Raw genomic sequence first — 20,339 nt, forward strand, 5'->3', positions numbered from 1 at the left:
TGTGTAGACTCCTTCCTATTTTGAGGAGTTGGTTCATTTTGAATAACAAAATACTGTTTGGAGAGGACACATTAGTCTAATGGTGCTAGTCTGGGAAGCATAAAGAGGTCACAAATATATTTAGAACATTTTGGTATTGGATGTCCCTACTAACTAACAGGTGTTTCAAGGATCACTTTGGTCATCCTGGAGATCATAAAACATGCTTAGAAGACAAAAAAAGACACACGCACCTGTGTCAGTGGCAGGCCAATGGCTACTTGGCCTCAGTTTTTAGTGAAAGTTTCATAAAGGACTCCCACATGATGTTAAAGGTCTGCATCTCAAAGTCTTAGCTAGGTGTATATATGTTGTGTTCTGGAATATTATTTATTAGATGACCCAGAAGTGGTAGGAATGATGAAAAAAAAGATGCTGATGCCAAAGATTTATTTGAGATCTGAATAAAACTTGTTCATGAAATAAATGGAGGTAAAGTACTATTTCTAAATTAAAATATTATTTTATACATGATTTAATATACATACATAATAATTCATACTTTGAATATTATGTGTAGATATTTATTTCCAATATATGCCTAAAAACATTGAAGAAAAGCAAAGGAAAAAACTCCCAAAACCCTTCTAGGGGATCAAGAAAGAAGAAGAATGCTTGTGTACAGTACATACAAAGGGAGTACATAAGTAAAAAGAGGCATCCTGCTGGCTGTTATGCTTTTAAATGGACAATAACTGGGCACACCACTCGGGATTCAGACTCACGGACAGGTTACTGGAGTATAGGAGCCTTCACTCAGTTTGTCCTGCACTAATAACTATCCTGCCATCAGAAGACTACCTTCCTAGTAGGTTTGATCATGCTTTCTTCCGGTGACTTTCACGTGTGTGTATGTGGAAGTATTTCTGGTTGTTTGCTTAATGCAGCAGAGACACTACGATATTAAGCTATTGGACAGTTACAAACACTGCTGCCTCAACCACCCCAGAAATTCCTCCGTTCTAGAACAGCCGGTTAAAAGTCTTCTTTCTCACTTAGCTTATTACTAATGGTTCATCTGAAAGTAATGTAAAAATCAGAAGTAAAAGATAACGAGACTTCAAAAATTAAAAACAAAATATGAACTGGAGACCATAAGAATCCACTCTGACAATGGAAAGGTTTAAGATAAAGTTCTATGTTTTTGACATACGAGATCCTAAAAAGTTAAAACCCTATCTAAAGCCATAGTGATCTGAATTTGATTTTATAAATGTTCACAGTATTTCAGTACTGCCAACAGGCAGAAGTAATGATGGAAACATAACTTAGGGTGACACACAGTATTTAACTAATTAGTATATTTTTAAAAAATTTAAAAGATTAAAATCAACAAAATAATTCTTAAGCCATTTCTCAGTTCAGTTTTAAGCATTTAAATTCCACTTTGTCCCTAAAATTAAAATCCCACAAACTGCAAATAAACAATCAACTACAAACATATATGGCCCATGGGTCTTTGCATTCAATGGAAGAACACGCTTCAGCGTGGGCAAAAGAAATGTCAAAATTTATATATAATTACTTATCAGTAAACACCTTCATGAATAAAGAGCAAGTAAGGATCTTGAAAATTCATTCTTAGTGCCCCTTCTTCAAATCCTCAATTTGGAAGGTGTTAAAAGTCCCACTCTTTTGAAGCTGCCTTATCTCTACTGCAAACGTATTCTCCAGTACGTGTTCAACAAAAGTCAAAGATGTGTCCTGGTCAAAAGACTTCTGAACTGGTGAGAGGCCCCACAGGAGGACATGGGTCACTTAAAAATAAATCTTTATGCTGGGAAGAGACAAGTGTGCTAATGTGGACAGTAACAGGAAGGCTGTGGTGCCCATCCCAACCAGTGGCTCCCTGCCGTTCTAGAAGAGCTCTGCAGGGAGGAAGAACAATGCCCTCACCGTTCAAACTCCATATTCTATTCCATTTTAAGTTTCATTTTATTTGTACCTTCAATAACAATGTATTTTGAGGTCCACTGTTTCTTAAAAGTTGTAAGCAGACTTTTTCTCCTGATGCTAATAACATGTTCTTTAAAATCAAACTCCTCTGTGTAGAATCGAAGAAGTCCCAACCATAGCTGCCCAACAGATTCTGTATTTTTCCCATATTCTGGCCAATAGGTGGGCTAGAAATAGAAGGGAACAAGAGATATCATGCTCTATAGTAAAGTGTTAAGATCTATCTTCATTTGTATCTTAGGGAGTAAGTTTGGACTTATTTTAATTAACTGGAACTTAAATATATAAAAACATAATTACTTAACTTTTCTTTTGCATCTTAAAATACCATGTATTTGAGTTTATTAATCTCTACGCTGTGACTTAGAGATAGGGAGAGCTCAGGGTTTTAAATGTCAAACCCCAGAAATGCACGTTTGTGGAAGAATCTGGAAATAAATTTTAAGAGCCTTGATGATGTCTGGGTTATTAGATCTTTGAACTCAAAGAAAGTCTTTCCAAACTCTGAAAACCACTTGGCAAATAGTTGTTCACTTGGAACAAAGTTACATAACCATTTGGAATTGACAGGCATTAAAGAAATCCCAGATACAGTCCCTGGAAACTCACCTGGCTTAATAAAAATGTTTTCAACTTCAAAGGAAACATCTGTATATGCTAGTTTTTTACTATCATAATATAAATAAATACAACAAATGATAATATAGTTGTTGACCACTACACCACAGCATAGTACAGCTAACTTTTAGGCAAGGATGTAAAAAAATCTTTACTCTTAAAATACGTACCAGTTCATCTATTTGATCAAAAAAATAAATATTCCAGCCATCAACAAATATTTCAGGTTTCTTTTCACCTTTGTATATCTGAAATTAATTTTTAAACTATTAGTATGGATTACAAATTTAATGCATTGATACAAAAACTTGTAGGAAAATAGTTAAATATTTAACTACAGAACCACAGAATATTAGAGAAGGAAGAGGGCTCAAAGGCAACCCAGCTTTACAGATGAGAAACACAATTTCTTTTACTAATACCTCTTGAAGGACAGGAATGACTGGTGGATTCCTCTGCTGGAGAAAATATAGCACCATAAGCGTGTATGCATATGACGATAAGCTGCCTCTAGATGCGTCACCAATATCACACATCTAGAGGGAAGGAAAACGAGGAACAAAGAAAAGATCTGCCAATGTTTTCTGCTCAATTTGCAGCTATCCTATTATCACTAAAATGAAGGTGCTTCTATAGGGCATTAATATAGAAATTACATTTTCAAATGCTAAAATATGCCAATGAAACCAAACAAGACCAACAAAAGGATGTCAAAAACAAATAAAAGAAAAACCCCAACCACCAGCCACAAGCAAGATCAGATTATCATATGTAAAATTTAAGATGACAAAATTTTAGCTTGCCATGGCAGGCTTCCCAAAGTAGTTAAAGGAAGCATTTAACATGGCCACGGTTCTTTAAAAAACACAGACTTGTGTTTTTAACTAGGTTTGAAGACACAGTGAAATTTCCTGATACATCCCAATAGGAAGCATACTCACCTTTGTAAATACTTTCATGGTATAGCATAAATATTTCACTCTGGGATCAATGGCTGAATAAGCAGATAAGAGCCTTGTGTTATGAAGAGCCTGTTAAAAGGAAAATTATAAGCAATCAATTAGAAGAAAAAGTTTTAGGCTGGAATATTCGGAAAAGGTTTACACTGTAATTCACTTTAGGTTGAAGACATTTAGGCTGAAACTAATATTTTTTCCCCAAAACTGAGCTTCACTAACTTACTAGATATTAAGAATCATAAATGACATCTGAGCTTACGACTTAGTTACAAACACTATGTTAACTGTCTTTCGTCTGAATATTCCTAGAAATAAGGACTATTAAGATAATTCCTTCTAAGTAGATGTTAAGAGTCTCCCACCTCACCGTGGCATTATTTAAACTGAATGCTCCTAGGGTCCAGTGAAGCCGCAAAGCAAACCAAGTATGAGACCAAAGACAGACAGACACTCCAAAATTAAACAAAATTCAAGCCAAACTAAAAGCACCTATAAATACTAACAACTCTCTGTTATATCCCCAGTCTCAGAACACTGCCAGGCACACAGCAAGCACTCCTAAGTAATGATTAAAAGAATGAATAAGATAAAATAAATGGCTTAATTCTACTTGAGATTTTGTCAATTAAGAGACATTCGTTCCCCTCGACCTCCCTAAAGAAAAAGGCTAGAGAAAATCTTACCAGTGTGTTATACAAACTGATGTCCACTTCCAGACCACTTCTCAAATGGAAGAACTTTACAATTGGCACCTTTGCTGTTGTAATAGGCAAGATGTTTCTCAGGCCTAGGTTGGGAATAAGATAGTATTGTTAAACACGGCAGCTGGGCCATAAGCTACTCTTGTTAATGTTCCAACATAAAACGAGGTAAACCTAACCTGGGCCTGTTTCACTGCAGTCACTAGAACTACTCAAGTCTGTTATTCAACATCTGGGAAGACTTTTCTCGCAAAGTTTATATTAGTTAAACACACTGATATCTGAAGTACAAGGATGAACAAGGCGGCCAGTGCCCTCTAGAACTCACTGGATCCTATGCATGTGTATAGGGCTGTCAGTCCGATAAACACCAGAACAGAAGAAACTACTACAGAGTCTCGGCTACGTGGATCCTCCCTATTCTCTCCACCTGATTATATCTAATACAGAGACAAGCCTTTGGGGCAATCATTTGAATCCTCAAAACAAAAATTACTTATCTCAGAGCTAGAAGTTAAGACAGTAAAAGAAAGGAATCAACTTCGATAGGAGAGGAGGAAACTGCCTGAATTAGGCTTTGAAAAAGGAGAGCAACAAGTAAAGATAGAGGTGACTAAGGGGATTTAGCAGGCAAGGAAAAGTACACAGGGAAAAGAGCAGACGCCTAAAGCAGAATGGCATGTTTGAGAACTTCTGTGGAACTGTGAAGACTATAGAGTAGACTTGAGGGAAAGGAGTAATGGGTGATAGGAGGTGGGGCAGAAAGCAGGAAGAGCCTAATACAGAACATATATATCCTGCTAAGAATTATCCTTAGAGGCGAAGAGACACCAATGAACTGTGTAAGTTGGAGAGAATCACTGACCACATCTGGACAACGACCCTGGCAATGGACAGACTGGAGACACCAGCCAGAGGGACAGGGTGACCTCACCTATCTTGGTGGCAGGGGGATGAAGAGAAGCAGCAAGACATGCTAGGAGTATGTATACTGGATGGGCTAGGGAAGCAGTGGCAGTGGGGAGACCAAGCAGAGGTGGCAGGGGGATAAGGGAGAAGGAGCACTGTAACAGTAAGAAGTAAGAGCTCCTGCGCACCCAGAATCCTTCACAAACATCACCTCCTAAGAATGTTCACCCTCACCCAACAGAGGACAGAGCCCCAGAGATAGTAATTTGCTTAGGAATATGGAGCTAGTAAGTTGCAGAGCTGAAATTTGCATGTAGGTGTGACTAAGTCCAATTTCTACTGAACCTATTCTAGGATGAATTAGTTATCGCTTCACTCATTTTGGTGATTCCAAGGATGTCAGTGTCAATGACAGAAAGTGGATTCAGAAGGAAGGACAGGTAGTGGAGGTTGCAGACGGAAGGCAGTAGAGAGAAAGAGGCGTTCATTCTGAGATGGAGCTGGAGTTTCTTCTCAAAGAGGTAAGTGGCACGACCCAGAGCTCAGGAGAAAAGTATGGGATGAGAGAAGAAATTTCAGAAAAAAACGTCTGTGTGGGAGACAGAGGAGGTCTAACTTTTACTGATGGGGAGAAGGAGGGACAAGGAAGTTCCTATTTGCTGAATACCTGGCATATGCTAGATCCTGTACTTTAATGTACCCCCTTTCTTAACCTTAAATGCTATTGTTATTCTACTTTGTAGATGAGGAACCAAGCACTTATAACGAGGTTGTCTTTCTGGGAACACACAGCCAACAAGCGGGAGCCAAGATTTAAAACCAGAGAATCCGATTCCAGAACCCTCACCAACTACACCGCTATACTGCATCTAATAAATTAGCTCGCCTTACACTCCATCTCCTTCCCATTCCAGAATTTGACACTGTTGCCCATTACCAGCCTGTCCTCTATGGTTTATTCACAGCACATTGTCCTGGTTCTTGTCATTCCAATGGCTCCTTTTTCAGTGTCCTTTCTTAATTTCTACCCACAGAAATTAAGGCCTTAACTTCTCTCAAATGATCCCTTAGAATTCTGTTTTATTCTTGGTCTCTCTCTCTTCGAGGATTTCAATGCAAAATTGTTTTCTTTTGTTCTTCAATCCTGACTGACAACTCCATATTTCTAACTGCTTGCTGGACTTATAACTCTTGAGTATACCTTCATGGCAAACTACATACCTCCACGTGGTGTCCTCTACAAACATTCCCATTTCGCAAGTACCCAAACGTCAGTCTGACCCCTTATTTCCTACTTATAGGTACCGAATCTAGGAAACGTCCTCTTGGGAATCGTTCCTATCTTTTTCCTTTTAGGCTAATTAGCACTGGTTAAGGTCCTTCTGCCCTGAATTCACTTAGATTCATACCTTCTCTGAAAGACTCTACCAGCTGCCGAGAAAGCTTAAGTTTTGTTTTTATTGGGTTGCTCCTCTCTTGGAAGAAGCTTCAATGGTTTCCAAATACCTGCAGACTTTACCTTATCTAGTAATGGACTCCACTTGAAACCCCTCTCCAAATGTACTGATCTTCCCACTGTCCTCCCAGACACACTACAGTAACTTCCATGTTCACATGCATGCACTCTTAGGAAGGACTTCTCTTCTGGGAGAAGATCCTTCTCAAATCATATTCATCATCACCTGAGATCAGAATAAACCCATCTCTTGCATTAATCTCCCCTGTGCAACTCTTTCCCAGAGTCTCTCCTCAGAACTTAATGAATACTTATAATAGCTTCTGACTCGTTCTGCAAAATGAATACTACCTTACATTGTTACATGGTCTGTGCGATTGCCTTTCCTTTTTTAAAATCTACAAGTTGTCCAAGGAAAAGACTTGTATAGACTTATTTTTATTTTTCCACCATCCCAAAGTGCTCAGTACAGTGCCGAGCACATAGTACGCACCAAATAAGACAGCTGGGGACCACTTTAAAGACATTAGGTTTCAGTCATAGCCCTTTAGCTATTATCAAAAATTCTTGTTCCGTGCAATCTGTGTTCTATTACTATTATCTGTGTGTATAAGTCGTTTCAGTCTAAAGATGACTTGTTTTGTTTTTTTTTAAAGATTTTATTTATTTATTTGACAGAGATAGAGACAGCCAGCGAGAGAGGGAACACAGCAGGGGGAGTGGGAGAGGAAGAAGTAGGCTCCCAGTGGAGGAGCCTGATGCGGGGCTCGATCCCAGAATGCCGGGATCACGCCCTGAGCCGAAGGCAGACGCTTAACCGCTGTGCCACCCAGGCGCCCCTAAAGATGACTTGTTTTTAACATGGTTCATTCTTAAGATAGATACACTGCTGTATTTAGGGGAAAGGAAAGTGTCTACAGTTTAATCTCAAATGCTACAGAAACAATTGTGAGCAAGAAAGCGAATGATAAATCGAATGTAGTGAAAAATGCTAACGGCTGGTGGATCTGAATGAAGGATACACAAAGTTCCTTATACAATGTTTGCTGCTTTCCTCTAAGTTTTAAATGATTTCAAAACAAAAAGTCAAAATCTAGCTCAGTACTAAATAATTAATAATTGTGGCAACTTAGCAATTTAGTTTCTCTGCATAATCTTCAAAATATTTAAAAAGCTCATGATCTTTAGAGATAAAATTCCCAAGTGAGGGGAATGTGTATTTCAGTGACCAAAAAAATATCAATGCACATTAAAAAAAAATACTGATATTCTAAGTTAACTTTCAGAGGGAATAAACTGAAATTAACATGGTTTTTCTTGCTACTTAAGTAACATGGTATCCTTTTTATTTAAACTGCTGGAAATAAAAAAGTATAAAAAAAAAAGAAGGGGGGAGCACGCAAGGTGTATACGTTCGTGTGTATCTATACGTAACTTTAAGTCTACTCTTGACTGAGATAAAAGAAAGCACCTCATGGACAGACCATGGATTTTTAGTTTTGTGGGGTCACAGACCATATCGTGTTCACCTTCATTCCCAGCTCCTAGCACAGAAATGTGCTGAACCACATGTTAAAAGAAGATTGTCACTGTTAATACCATCCATAGCCGTCGCTGACACCCAAAGAATATGTTAATGGCATGTCAGCACTGGGCACGATTTACAGCATCTGTTCATTTTACAGCTATAAATATTTAGAGGTGACCCAGTTCAGTTTTCTGAATTTACTGGTGAGAGAAAAACAGGTCAAGTAAAGTTAAATGACTTGTCCAGGTTTGCATAAATGGTCAAGCAGCACAGCTACAAATACAGTCAGTCCATAACCCCCCAGTGCTTTCCACTATGCTTCACACCGCTGCCAGCAACACTCTGACTGATACAATGTCAATATGGCAAAATGGGTTTCCAGAATTTCTTGCCTGTATGCTATATGCTTTGTTTTGAAATAAAACTAAGTTAGGCATCAATAAGCACACAAATGATTACCGATTCCTCAGTCTTTCATGCTTCATCACACAAAATTTTTAAAGGACACCAATACTGCAAATGTGCTATAGATACGCCATTTCATTGGCATTGATAAATTTTAAGAATGCAAAACACTAATAAAAAAGACAAAAACATTTTTAGACAAAGTTTGCAGAGGTACCTGAATGTTTTTTGAGGACTCTTGCCAATTCTTCAATAGTTCTTACACAGTCCAACCCCTGCAACAAAAATTGCACATACTGAATCAAAAAGGGAAGACAGGTTCCTAACCTGGTTACAGACAGTTTCCATTACCTTCAGAAATAATGACATTAATTTCAACTCATTCCATATACATTTTTCCCTTTTAGGCAAGCCTTGGTCAGTATTCATAGGAAATAGCCTAAGGATACAAAAACTCCCACAGACCCCAGTTACTAATTTTTTGGAGGTACAACAGAGGCTGAAATCAGATGCCCCAGAAAAGTCTGAACCACTGTCCAAATGAGGACCTCCATTTGTCCCCTCTCTGTAACTCTGTTATTCAGAAGCACCCTCTGTGCCAGAATAAATAAGAGGGAGCTTTTGTGCCCCATTATTCATTCTGGGTGGACTTTCATTATATTTCACTTAAGAGCTGATGAACTGCTGTGGAAAGTGATTAAGCTCAGACGATCTCTCCATAGGACTGTGTATAATGCACAAATGAAAGTCATACAGAAAATACGAATGTTTCAAATAAACCATACTTAAAAACATTGGGCTCACCTTTTACAACATAAACCCTTTTGATGGCTATACACATCCCAGAATGTATTTGAAATTTTCCTACAGAAATACCCATAAAGCTCATATCTAAGCCATGTAAAAATTCAATATCGATGATGCATAATAAGGTAATTCCATGTATTTGACCCTAACCTTGCTCATCCTCTTTACTCACCAAACTTAAGGTAGATAACTTTTGGCTATTTTCCCAAATCAGGTACATCATCAAAAGACAAAGACTTGAAAGCAAGGAAAGACATAAAAAGCTCTTGAGTGACAGCAGCATCACTCATTTGGCTCTACAGCGTTTGGGCTGTTGTTAAAAATAAAAAAAGAAAAGGGACTTCGTACTTTTCAGACTTTATACCCTTACGCAGTATTTTATACTTTATAATGGCGTCATATTTGTCAGGGGCCAGCAAACCTTTTCTGCTCTGCAAACCATATGACCCTGTTGTAACTACTCAACTCTGTCATTATTGAGGGAACGCAGAAGCCATAAACACTTCACGAATGGAGGGATGTGACCGTGCTCTGTATTGACAAAACAGACAGTAGGCTGGATTTAGCCCGTGGGCCATAGTCTGCTGACTCCTGACATGCAGGATCCAAGCTGATGTGCACGACAATCTCCTGAGACAAGAGGAACAGAAGGTACTCTTTCCTTTTATAGATTATCAACCAAGACCACATGTTTAGGGGCATATGAAACCAAGCTTGTCTTGAATCTGGGTCTCTGAACTGCACGTTTAGCGCTCTTATCGTGGTACCATATTTGCCTGCCTGCTAAGAAAGTCTCAGAAAACCACACTGCCTGCCTCTTAAAACACTTTTTCAAAAGCCTTATGTGAGTTTGTGCCTCAAAGTCCACCTACTGGCGGGTGGACCACTGGGCGGTGGCCAATGGGACACCGGAAGGGCTGGTTTGGCTTTGTAGTGTTCCCACAGGCCACTCTCAAATCCGCTTTGTACTACGGTTGAAAATACAAGCCCTGGTACCTCCTCACATTCACCTCTAAGCCTCTGAAGTATTTGACCAGACAGACTGTGCCATATGGCATGTCCTGATAAATGTGGAAAATACCAAGCTGTACTGTCAGTCAAGACTGTCAAATCACTGCCACGGCAAATTCAAGTTTTATGTGGTCACTGTACCTCTGCAGTTTCAAGTCCATTAATTGTCATGCAGACGTCAAGGTCACTCTGTTTGAACCCAAATCCATTTTTGGAGGAGCCAAACAAGCTCAATTTAGTTCCTGTTAGGGATATATGAAAAGTAATAACTAATTACCTGAGTACATTTAATTTTCTGATCAAAATGCCCCTCTCATGAATGAAAAATACCGTTGTTAACTATCCTATATGAACCTCATTATAATTATGTTCTTTTATTAACCAGTCATTTACTACGAACTATTTTTCTCTCAAAGTTTACTTTACTTTTATTTTTTTTTCAAAATTTACTTTAAATAAATACAATCTGCATATGGTGTGAAAGATTACCAAGTGCCAAACTTTATTCTTAAATGCAAGGGTATTTCAAGGAAAACGTGGATCACATCAATATACTTAATAACGTAGTTTTACTGCTTTCTAAATATTCACTTTTTAGAGATGTGAACTTTGACTTTAAAAGTAACACAAAATGAAATTTCACTCGTGGCATCTGCTAACAGAAATCCCACACTGCTCCTGTCTTCTCTGTTGGTAAAGTAGGATCAGGCAGACCAAAGACCAACCTCAGCATATCACAGAGTAACTCCTTGTCCCCACCATCACCACAAAATTACTTTCTCATTCTTGCAGTTAATGTGCTTATAACACCTGTACTCATTCTGAAGGAAGGTCACACTACCTTTCTTTTCTTAAAGGTAAAAAGTTATTTACCTGGAAACTCCTGTCTTATGAAACTTTCTAGGTTTTGCCGAATGTGTTCGCGAGCTTGATCTTCTAAAATAGTTGGAGAAAAATCCTCTGTTTAAAATAAAACACATTTAGAAACAAAGACTGTTCACATTCTATGGGGAAAAAAATCATTTTTTCTAAAAATCTAGCAAGTTAAAAAGAAAACTAAATTTCACGTGTATTCTTGGTAGATAGCATTAGTAATATAAAATAGAGGATGTTTTTCTTTGAAAAGAGTCTGTCCCCACCCTCTTACACTGCTGGTGGGAATGCAAGGTGGTGCAGCCACTCTGGAAAACAGTATGGAGGGTCCTCAAAACATTGAAAATAGAGCTACCCTATGACCCAGCAGTTGCACTACTCGGCATTTACCCCAAACATATAAATGTAGTGATCCAAAGGGGCACCTGCACCCCAATGTTTATAGCAGCAACGTCCACAATAGCCAAACTCTGGAAAGAGCCCAGATGTCCATCAATAGATAAATGGATAAAGAAGATATTGTGTCACACACACACACACACACACACTGGAATACTACTCAGCCACCAAAAAATTGAAATCTTTCCATTTGCAATGACATGGATGGAATTAGAAGCTATTAGGCAAAGCGAAATAAGTCAATCAGAAAAAGACAAGTATCATATGATCTCACTCATATGTAGAATTTAAGAAACAAAACAGAGGATCATAGGGAAAGTGAGGGAAAAATCAAGCAAGATAAAATCAGAGAGGGAGACAAACCATAAGAGGCTCTTAATCATAGGAAACAAACTGAGGGTTGCTGGAGGGGAGGGGGATGGAGGGATGGGGTAACTGGGTGATGGGCATTAAGGAGAGCACGTGTTGTAACGAGCACTGAGTATTACATGCAACTAATGAATCACTGACCTCTACCTCTGAAACTAATAATACATTATATATTAATTGAATTTAAATTAAAAAAGGAAAAAATAAAAAAGTAATAATGTATTATCCCCCCCAAATAAAAATAATTAAAAAAAAAAAAAAAGAAAAAAGTCTGTTCCCAGGAGCTGCTACTGAAATAGAAACAAATCTGAACAGCAGTTCTGCTTCGAGGTTTCAGAAACCCCAGGGTTCTATAAAGGTGGCCCCCAAGGAACACCCCCAGAGTGTGAACGCAGAAGTTTGTGAGCACGCACATATATATTATTTTCTAAGGGGAATCTAGTTTCCTTTCATACTTATAACCTCGAAAAAGGTTTAAAAGCGACTCAATCACTGGGTAACAAGTAAGTGCCTCTGGCACAGACTCCTCAGGAGGCAGCACTGTGATGCATCAAGTTCATCTAAACCCTGCCTGCCTCTCCTTTCAATGTTTGTCCTTAAACCTTAACCCTACGTATACCACTGCTTCCCCAAACTGGTATTCTTCAACGGGCTGTTAGGGGGCTATTCATTAGCGTTAATTAAGGTACTTTATGCTCCAATTTTGGAAATGCTGGGATACAGAGTTAAATAGGCTCTTTACCGTTAACATTTCTCAGAGGCCATTATTATGCTAACACGCCCTGCAAATCTCTCTGGCAGGGAGCAGCCGGCACACTCATTCCCTACTTGGGAGTACTTCGTGCCACGAAATTCTATTAATTACACTTAGGAAATCAGTTCAAGGAACATCAGTTGGGAATGTTAGTACTCCAACAGTTAGACTTAAAAGATCCTCCCTCCCTCCCTGTCTTTCCTTCAACAATTGTTTACTGTGTGTCTCAACTAGAAGAGGCATCACATAGAGCTCTGTGGACACAGTGGAGAATGGAACAGACTCGGTCCCAGTGACGGAGCTAACAGGTCAGTGACTCAGAGGACTCTTGAGCAAATGTCAATGCAATATTTTGACAAATGAAAAGAAATGTTAATAACTTACTATAACATTGGATGCAAACTTGATCCAAGATATTTGAAAATTTGGGTGTCAGTGGTGGCAAAGGTTCCAGCTGAATTCTTTTGAAGTCTTCGGGACAGTCCTTCTTGAGATGACCTTCTCGCTTGCATAAGCTGCACACGACCGTAGGAGACTGCAGGAAGGTGGCAAAGCAAAACAAGACATAATATACAACTCTGTTTGCCAAATAAAGGGGTCCTGAATCATTTTTTAAGAAGTCCACAGTCTAGGGGCGCCTGGGTGGCTCAGTCGTTAAGCGTCTGCCTTTGGCCCAGGGCGTGATCCCAGGGTCCTGGGATTGAGCCCTGCATAGGGCTCCCTGCTCCGCTATGAGCCTGCTTCTTCCTCTCCCATTCCCCCTGCTTGTGTTCCCTCTCTCACTGGCTGTCTCCCTCTCTGTCAAATAAATAAATAAAATCTTAAAAAAAAAAAAAAAAAAAGAAGTCCACAGTCTACTCTTATTTTCCAAAGAAATAAAAATAAACTGAGGGTTTCAGAGGGGAGGGGGGTGGGGGATTGGGATAGGCCAGTGACGGGTAGTAAGGAGGGCACGTATTGCATGGCGCACTGGCTGTTATACACAAACAATGAATCATGGAACACTACATCAAAAACTAATGATGTACTGTATGGTGACTAACATAATAAAAATTAAAAAAAAAAAATGTGTAGCCACTCCAAACTATTTGAGATGGGGTCATCTTATGGGATATTCGGGAGAAAAAGGTAGTAGTTTCCACTACCAAGAGCATTCCATCTCTCCAATACAAATTCGCACGGGTCTGAGGAGGGTAGGAGATCGAGCGGTCGTACTGGAGTGTAAGACCAACGGTTCACTACCACCCAGACAGCGGAGAGCTCTGTTCTAGTACACAAAAATTAAAATCACATGCATTAAAACTGTTTAATATCTCTTAGTTCTGGGAGTGGCACTGATTACCTTGCCTTTGGTGAAGGTGAGTTTACTAAATTCATAGAAGAAATCAGACTGATCCACAGCTGAGCTTTCCTCGCATGCACTTTCTTCTTTAAGACAGATCTTACTAAATTCCATCAACAGAGCCCCATCCGCAGGTTTTCCACCTTCCTTCAAGTCTTTATACCTAGCAGACTCGCCTAATTCATCCTCCTCCTCAGACAGGGCATCCTCGTCCCCTGATCCCGTGTATGTATTTTCTAACTCATCTTCATTAGCCAAGTCGTCCTCATCTTCCCTTCGGGTAACGGACAGCCTGGGTTCTTCATCGTCATCCTCTTCCTCTTCCTCCTCCTCCTCTTCATCGGAATGAATGATTCCTGAGGTACCACCCTGTCCTGAAGGGGCGAAGTGGCTCAGAGCATCTTCGAGATCATCAGTACCTTCTACGCCTTCTTCGTCGGCATCAGCCTTGTCCTCTGAAGTAGTGAATCCATCACACTCTTTGGCTGCAGGATTTCGGAAGCCTTCTAAATCCAACGTGCTCTCTGTCTCATTGTTTTGTGTGCTGCCACAGATGACGGGCTCTCCATGTCTGCTACTCCTTAAACCTTGATCATCGGCAGTTAAAGGATGCTTGCCCTCTCTCCCAATTTCACTTCCTGCTTCTGGATGGTGTTCTTTAACATCCTCAGGGTCATCACAACTGGCCCGTGCCTTGATACAGTCTGGGTTTTCCAGGTGGACACTGACATGCGCATTTCCCATTTCCTCCGCTGGGGGGCTTCCAAAGCTTTCAGCAGTCTCTTTGAGAGTCAGTGGCTGGACCGTGCAGGTGTCTGCAGTCAAACTGGCAGCACCTGGCCCTTGAGCCAAAACTGAGCTTTGTTTATCATCTTTTGTTTGTGCACCCAGGTCATGCTTGGCTACTTCTTTAGAATGTTCGGAAAGACAGGTGACAGTACTCAGAGGCTTTGGAAGGCTGGATTTTGTAATTTTGTGTGGAAGAGCAAAATACTTATACGTTGTCCTTAAACAATGAAGTATATATTCAAACACGGGTTGATTATTTAGAGTCCTTGCCACATTTCTTTTAACAGAGTAGGGATCTGTAACGAAAGAAAAAGAAAGAAAAATCCACCACTTCATACATTTCTAGTTCACATTTTAAAATTAGCCTGCTGTAGATAAAAACAGACAACAAACAAACAATACTAAATTTAGCGTGACTCTTGTATGCTTTTTTAAAAATTGGGGCTGGGGAATAAGAAAGATGTAGTTTAAGAACAAAAAGAAATGTTTTCTTAAAACATCTGCTTTATGAAGAGAACCCATTCTGTTCTGAACCAATACCCCTTCCCTCTTTAGTTCCGTGACTGTGGAGATAAAAAAGGTATCATCAGTGTGGCTCTTGTGCCCTGGGGAAGGGAGGGCTTCCCACCAGGCTCTGCTGAGTGCTCTGCTTCCCCACTCAGCCAGGCCCTGCGGGGTGTAGAGCTTACCTCCACTCTTCTGCCCTGGGAAGCCCCATCACTGAACTGGCTGGACTGAATTCAGGGGCGAGAGGGAGGCACCAGGAGGAGACACCACTTCTCTCAATCTTTTCTCCTCCCCCAGAACTCCAGCAGGTTAGGCAATTGGCCAGAAGAGCTGAGCCAGAGAAACTGCAGGGGAGGGTTTAAAAATGTGAGATTCCCCATGACTGCACACAGAATTTATGCAAAATGCAAAATGCAAAAAAAAAAAAAAAAAAAAAAAAAACCCCAAAACCAAAAAACTCCTCTTATGCAATATAAAGCTTGAAAAAAATCAAGCAAAAATACAAGAATTCCATTTAGGAGGTTCTTTAAATTATTTGAAGGAGGAGAATTAAGATTTCTAGAGGGGTTTCAACCTCCTGACTTTGCTGAGAAGAGCTAGTCCATTTAATGTAGTCTACAGGGCACATCAGCGAGTCTTTCATACAATGGTTTTAGTTAAATGAGCCTTCACTACAAAAAGTGTTTTCATGAATCAGTTCCAAATGCTACTGTAGATATTCCAAAAATAACCAGCCCCTCTCTCTATGAAGCGGAATCCAATGAAGAATTATTTTTCATGAGAAAAAGTATTTTCTCACCTTCGTAAAACTAAATGAAAACAACAATCCAGGAAAGGACTGAACCTAAAAATCCAGCAACGAGAACAATAAAGAGGAAAGGGGGATTCACACATCATGGTGGGGGGGACAACTCTGTAAGCGTTTAAGTTGTTAAGCAATTTACAAAGAAAGCAAGGACCTGACCAGCCACTGTTTAGCTGTTTTTTAACTAAGACATTTTACTGCAGTGCTTAAAAAACCCAGGATGAACAAACAGTTTGGTTCCTTGGAACGACCACAGTACCACATGCAAGATTCTAACTATTTCACTTTTGGGGTCAGGCCTACATTATGCATGGAGGCTGAAAGGAGAATGAAGTAAAAAGCATGCAGTCAGACTGGAACCTTAAAAAGAAAGGGAATTAAAGATAAACATTCTGAGATACCTTCAATGGCAATGCGCTTTTTGGGCCAATCCTTTGATTCCCGAGATACAGATTCTTTGACGCGAATACTGATCACTAAATCAGCCAAATTAAATTCTAAAGCATAGAATCGAAGCATTTCCACCCAAAGATGCCCAACTGGTACTGATGGCAGGTGCTTGAAATCAAATATTAATGATACCTATTAACAGCAAAGAGAAAACACACAGGTTAGTTCAGATGTCAGTACAATCTGAAAAACTGGAGCTCATTCAAGCAAATTACAAAAAACCTGAAAAACCTTAGCAAAGACAGGAATTTGACAATTCATCTAGGTAAATCACATCTAGGCTATATTTCAGAATATCTATATCTATATATATAGAATGGCATTCCTATCCTGCACTCCTGGGATGAGAGCATGTTAAAATCTAACCATCATCATAGGATCAAACAGGCAATTTTAGGTAACCAGGTGGCATTCCTTATTTTGAGGCCTTAATGACAGGAGGACAGAAATGTGCCCGGATTGCTACTCTCAGCACAGAGCTCTCCCTGGTGCTGCCGCTGGAGGGCACCTTTACACTTACACACACAAAAATGGGCAGCGGCTATAGGCAGAGAGCAAAAGGCAAAACACTCCTTCCATTTGCTCTGAGAAGCTACATAAGCTCACTGAATCTGCCAGGGACAACTGTTTTAAAGTCAACTCTTTTTTTTTTTTTAAGTTTTATTTATTTAAGTAATCTCTATGCCCAATGTGGGGCTTGAACTCATGACCCTGAGATCAAGAGTCTCATGCCGTTCCAACTGAGCCAGCGAGGTGCCCCAAAGTCAAGTAACTCTTGATATCAGAAATTGATGCCAGTTTTACATTCACTGACTCTTGACAAACTGGAACGTACTGTGATGGAATATACTGGAAGGCACACAGGACCTACAGTAGAAACAAGAGTCCAAATACTGACTCTGCCACTTCGCAGCTCTTAACTGCTCTTGGACTTAACCTCTTCACTCTCAGTTGGCATGATGGCATAGTGGCTAATAGAACTGGCTTTGCAATGGGACACTCTGGGGCTTGAAATCCAACTCTGCTACATACTAGCCACATATGATCCTGGCCAAGCTCTAGCTGTCTAAGGCTCAGTTTCCTCAACTGAACAATGGGGATTACAGTACCCACCTCAGAGGGTTGTTGGGAGGACTGAGTGAGAGAATGTCTGTAAAGAGCTTAGCACAGTGCCTGGCATACATGTTCAAAAAATGGTCGCTATCATTATCTGCAGAGTAGGGATGGTACCACCTATAACACAGGATAGTTATGAGGATTAAATGAGAAACAAGGGAAAGCATCCGGCAGATTTGGTTGCTCTCTGTATTCTTTCACTTAGATATTGTCTTTTAAATACAAGAAATCCATTTATCATTGAAACATAATGTCACAACTGTAAGATGCTCTTAAGAGGTAATCAAGTTCAACTCCCATAAGTTACAAGAGAAAACTGAAGCCCAAAGAGTTGATGTGATTTGTCAAAGGTCCCACTGCTTGTAAGTGGCAGAACGAGAACAAAGTGTCTCAATCCCGGTACAGTGCTCTCTCACGGCGCCACGCCATCAATCTCGACCCTGCCTAGGTCTTCATTTCTGAAGTGGTAGCATGACTAATCTCTCCAAATAGCACAAAAATGTAAACATCAAGTATTTACTTGGGCTTACAGCAACAGCTTTTCCTTTCTCAGGTATACAAATCTGTTTCCCATTGCACTTTATTATACTGAGCTTCAAAACAAGCGGTATAGTATTTTATTACCCACTAAATCCTGACCATAAATATTCTGTCAAGTACGACAAAATCATCGGGTAGATTTACAAAGCAGAACTGCCTGAAAACGGAAGTTGTCTAGGTCCCAAACACAGTAGCTGAGGACACAAAGAAAACCCCCAGAAATTGAAAGCCTCGTTAAATTTCACCTCTCCACCCATAAGCCTTCTTCAGCATCACTAAGGGCCCTGAAGCATCTCACTGAGAAGACTTGATAATAGCACAACATGGAACTTATGAGACTTTGGACATAACTATACTAGTGGTACTTAAGCTGTTTTTTGTTATTGTTTTTTATTCTTTTAAAGTAGGGGAAGCTTTCTTTCTCAAAAACAAAAAGCACAAAAAAAGGGCAACTAACACTTAACGAGTTGCTTACCACCTGCCTGGCACTGAGTTAAGCATTCTAGAAGTCAACGACCCTATGAGAGGGTACCAATGTTATCTCCATTTTTAGGTGAGGAAACTGGGGCCCAGGCAGATGACGTCACTTGCCCAAGGACACATGGCCAGAAAGAGGGAGAGCTGGGATATGAATTCACAGACTCTGGTTCCACAGCCTGTACTCTTCCCCACTCCTGGAACCCCAAGGAGAAAACCGAACAGAGTGGTGGTGTTTTGGGGGCAGCAGGGCTTGAGCCCTGCTCAAGGCACCACCTCCCTTCTCTCTCCAGCGCTCAAGGATTCGAGAAAACACAACTGGAGAATCTATGATTCACCACCATCTCCCCATTTTAGGCACAGACCCAAGGAGCGATAGGACTTGAGTACAGCGAGGACTAGAATCCTAGTCTCAGAAGTCCTTTCTGGGTACTGCTCCCATTTCATCCCAGAGAGTTATGGGGAAGGTCGTGGGGTCAGGGCCCATACATCAATTTGGGGCGGATTCCTATTCTTATTTCTAGTATAATTACATTGCTCAGAGTTTTGTTTGACATTTCAATGGCAATTCTTTCCTTGTGCATAAATTTCCCTGCCTACCCCTAATGGTACGGATGAGGACACTGCAATACATTATATTGAATACTTATTCACTGTGGATTCAGTGATCTGAATTTTACCTTTTCTCATTACTTGTCTATTTGAAGGACTGCACAAAATACGGAATGAAACATCCATGAAAGAGTTAACAGTTGACAGACGAGAGGAGGACTGATTAACTCACAGACTCCACAATTAATGATGAAATCTAATATAAACGGCAAAATTAAAAATGAGAGAGAACAGACCTGTCCCCTTTTAACAGGCACTTCTTTTGGTGTGTCTTCTTTTGCTGCGTCTGAATCCCCGGCAGCGTTGTCGGTGTATTCCCACACCACGGCGTCTTTCTGAACATCTTTAAGGTTGAAGTTCCCTAGTTTGTTCAATGAGAATCCTTCAATCTAGGAAAAGTGAGACATATACTATTATTACGAGGTAGAAAGGATTTTACATCAACTAGAGTGTATCAATCCTGGAAGAAATGGAAACATAGCTCATTGAAGAGAGAAAAGGGATCAGTTTATGGACTGAGACATCTGTTAATTTAAAAATATTTTTTAAAGTAAAGAATAAGGTTTTAACTTGCAAAAGAAATGGTGATTTCGTGAAATAATTCTTTAGTAAACAGTCTAAGAGAAGGTAACATGGCCTAGGCCCAAAGCCATGGGTTCTGGACTCGAACTGCACAGGCCCTAACCTCGGCTCCCTCGTGGAGTTGCAAGACCTTCAGTCAGTCCTTCCTCCTGGTCTCAGGTGTCTGTAAAAACAGGTTACACTAGAACTGCCTCCATGAGGTAGTTGTGACAGGACATAATGGACACAAACCACTGACACAGAGTGTGGCACACAGTGAATGCTCGATGTAAGAAACTGTTTCTATTGATGTTGCCGAGATGTCAATTGCTGAAGAACACAGTCTGGGCTCCCAA

General features: G+C 40.1%; 1 protein-coding gene across 19 annotated transcripts in view; it reads right to left on the reverse strand.

The window, feature by feature from the left end:
- TUT7 (terminal uridylyl transferase 7) overlaps positions 1-20,339 on the reverse strand; it is a 62,996-nt gene that overhangs the window by 18,336 nt on the left and 24,321 nt on the right. For 14 of the 19 annotated variants that reach the window (XR_007189815.2, XM_026518731.4, XM_048218294.2 and 11 more), the window contains 12 exons: positions 19,659-19,811; positions 16,629-16,809; positions 14,127-15,211; positions 13,169-13,319; positions 11,263-11,349; positions 10,531-10,631; positions 8,789-8,846; positions 4,256-4,359; positions 3,555-3,644; positions 3,036-3,149; positions 2,784-2,861; positions 1,985-2,162 (listed from right to left, as the gene is read on the reverse strand). Coding sequence is in view for 18 of the 19 variants with exons in the window: in XM_026518731.4 (XP_026374516.2) it covers positions 1,985-2,162; positions 2,784-2,861; positions 3,036-3,149; positions 3,555-3,644; positions 4,256-4,359; positions 8,789-8,846; positions 10,531-10,631; positions 11,263-11,349; positions 13,169-13,319; positions 14,127-15,211; positions 16,629-16,809; positions 19,659-19,811 (2,380 nt within the window). In the remaining variant the exon portion in view is untranslated. The remainder of the gene's footprint in view (positions 1-1,984; positions 2,163-2,783; positions 2,862-3,035; positions 3,150-3,554; positions 3,645-4,255; positions 4,360-8,788; positions 8,847-10,530; positions 10,632-11,262; positions 11,350-13,168; positions 13,320-14,126; positions 15,212-16,628; positions 16,810-19,658; positions 19,812-20,339) is intronic. The other 5 variants (XM_057305690.1, XM_057305691.1, XM_057305689.1 and 2 more) reach the window with 1 other exon arrangement.

Source organism: Ursus arctos, unplaced genomic scaffold, assembly GCF_023065955.2.
Source record: "Ursus arctos isolate Adak ecotype North America unplaced genomic scaffold, UrsArc2.0 scaffold_33, whole genome shotgun sequence".
In the NCBI taxonomy this organism is placed as follows: Eukaryota; Metazoa; Chordata; class Mammalia; order Carnivora; family Ursidae; genus Ursus; species Ursus arctos.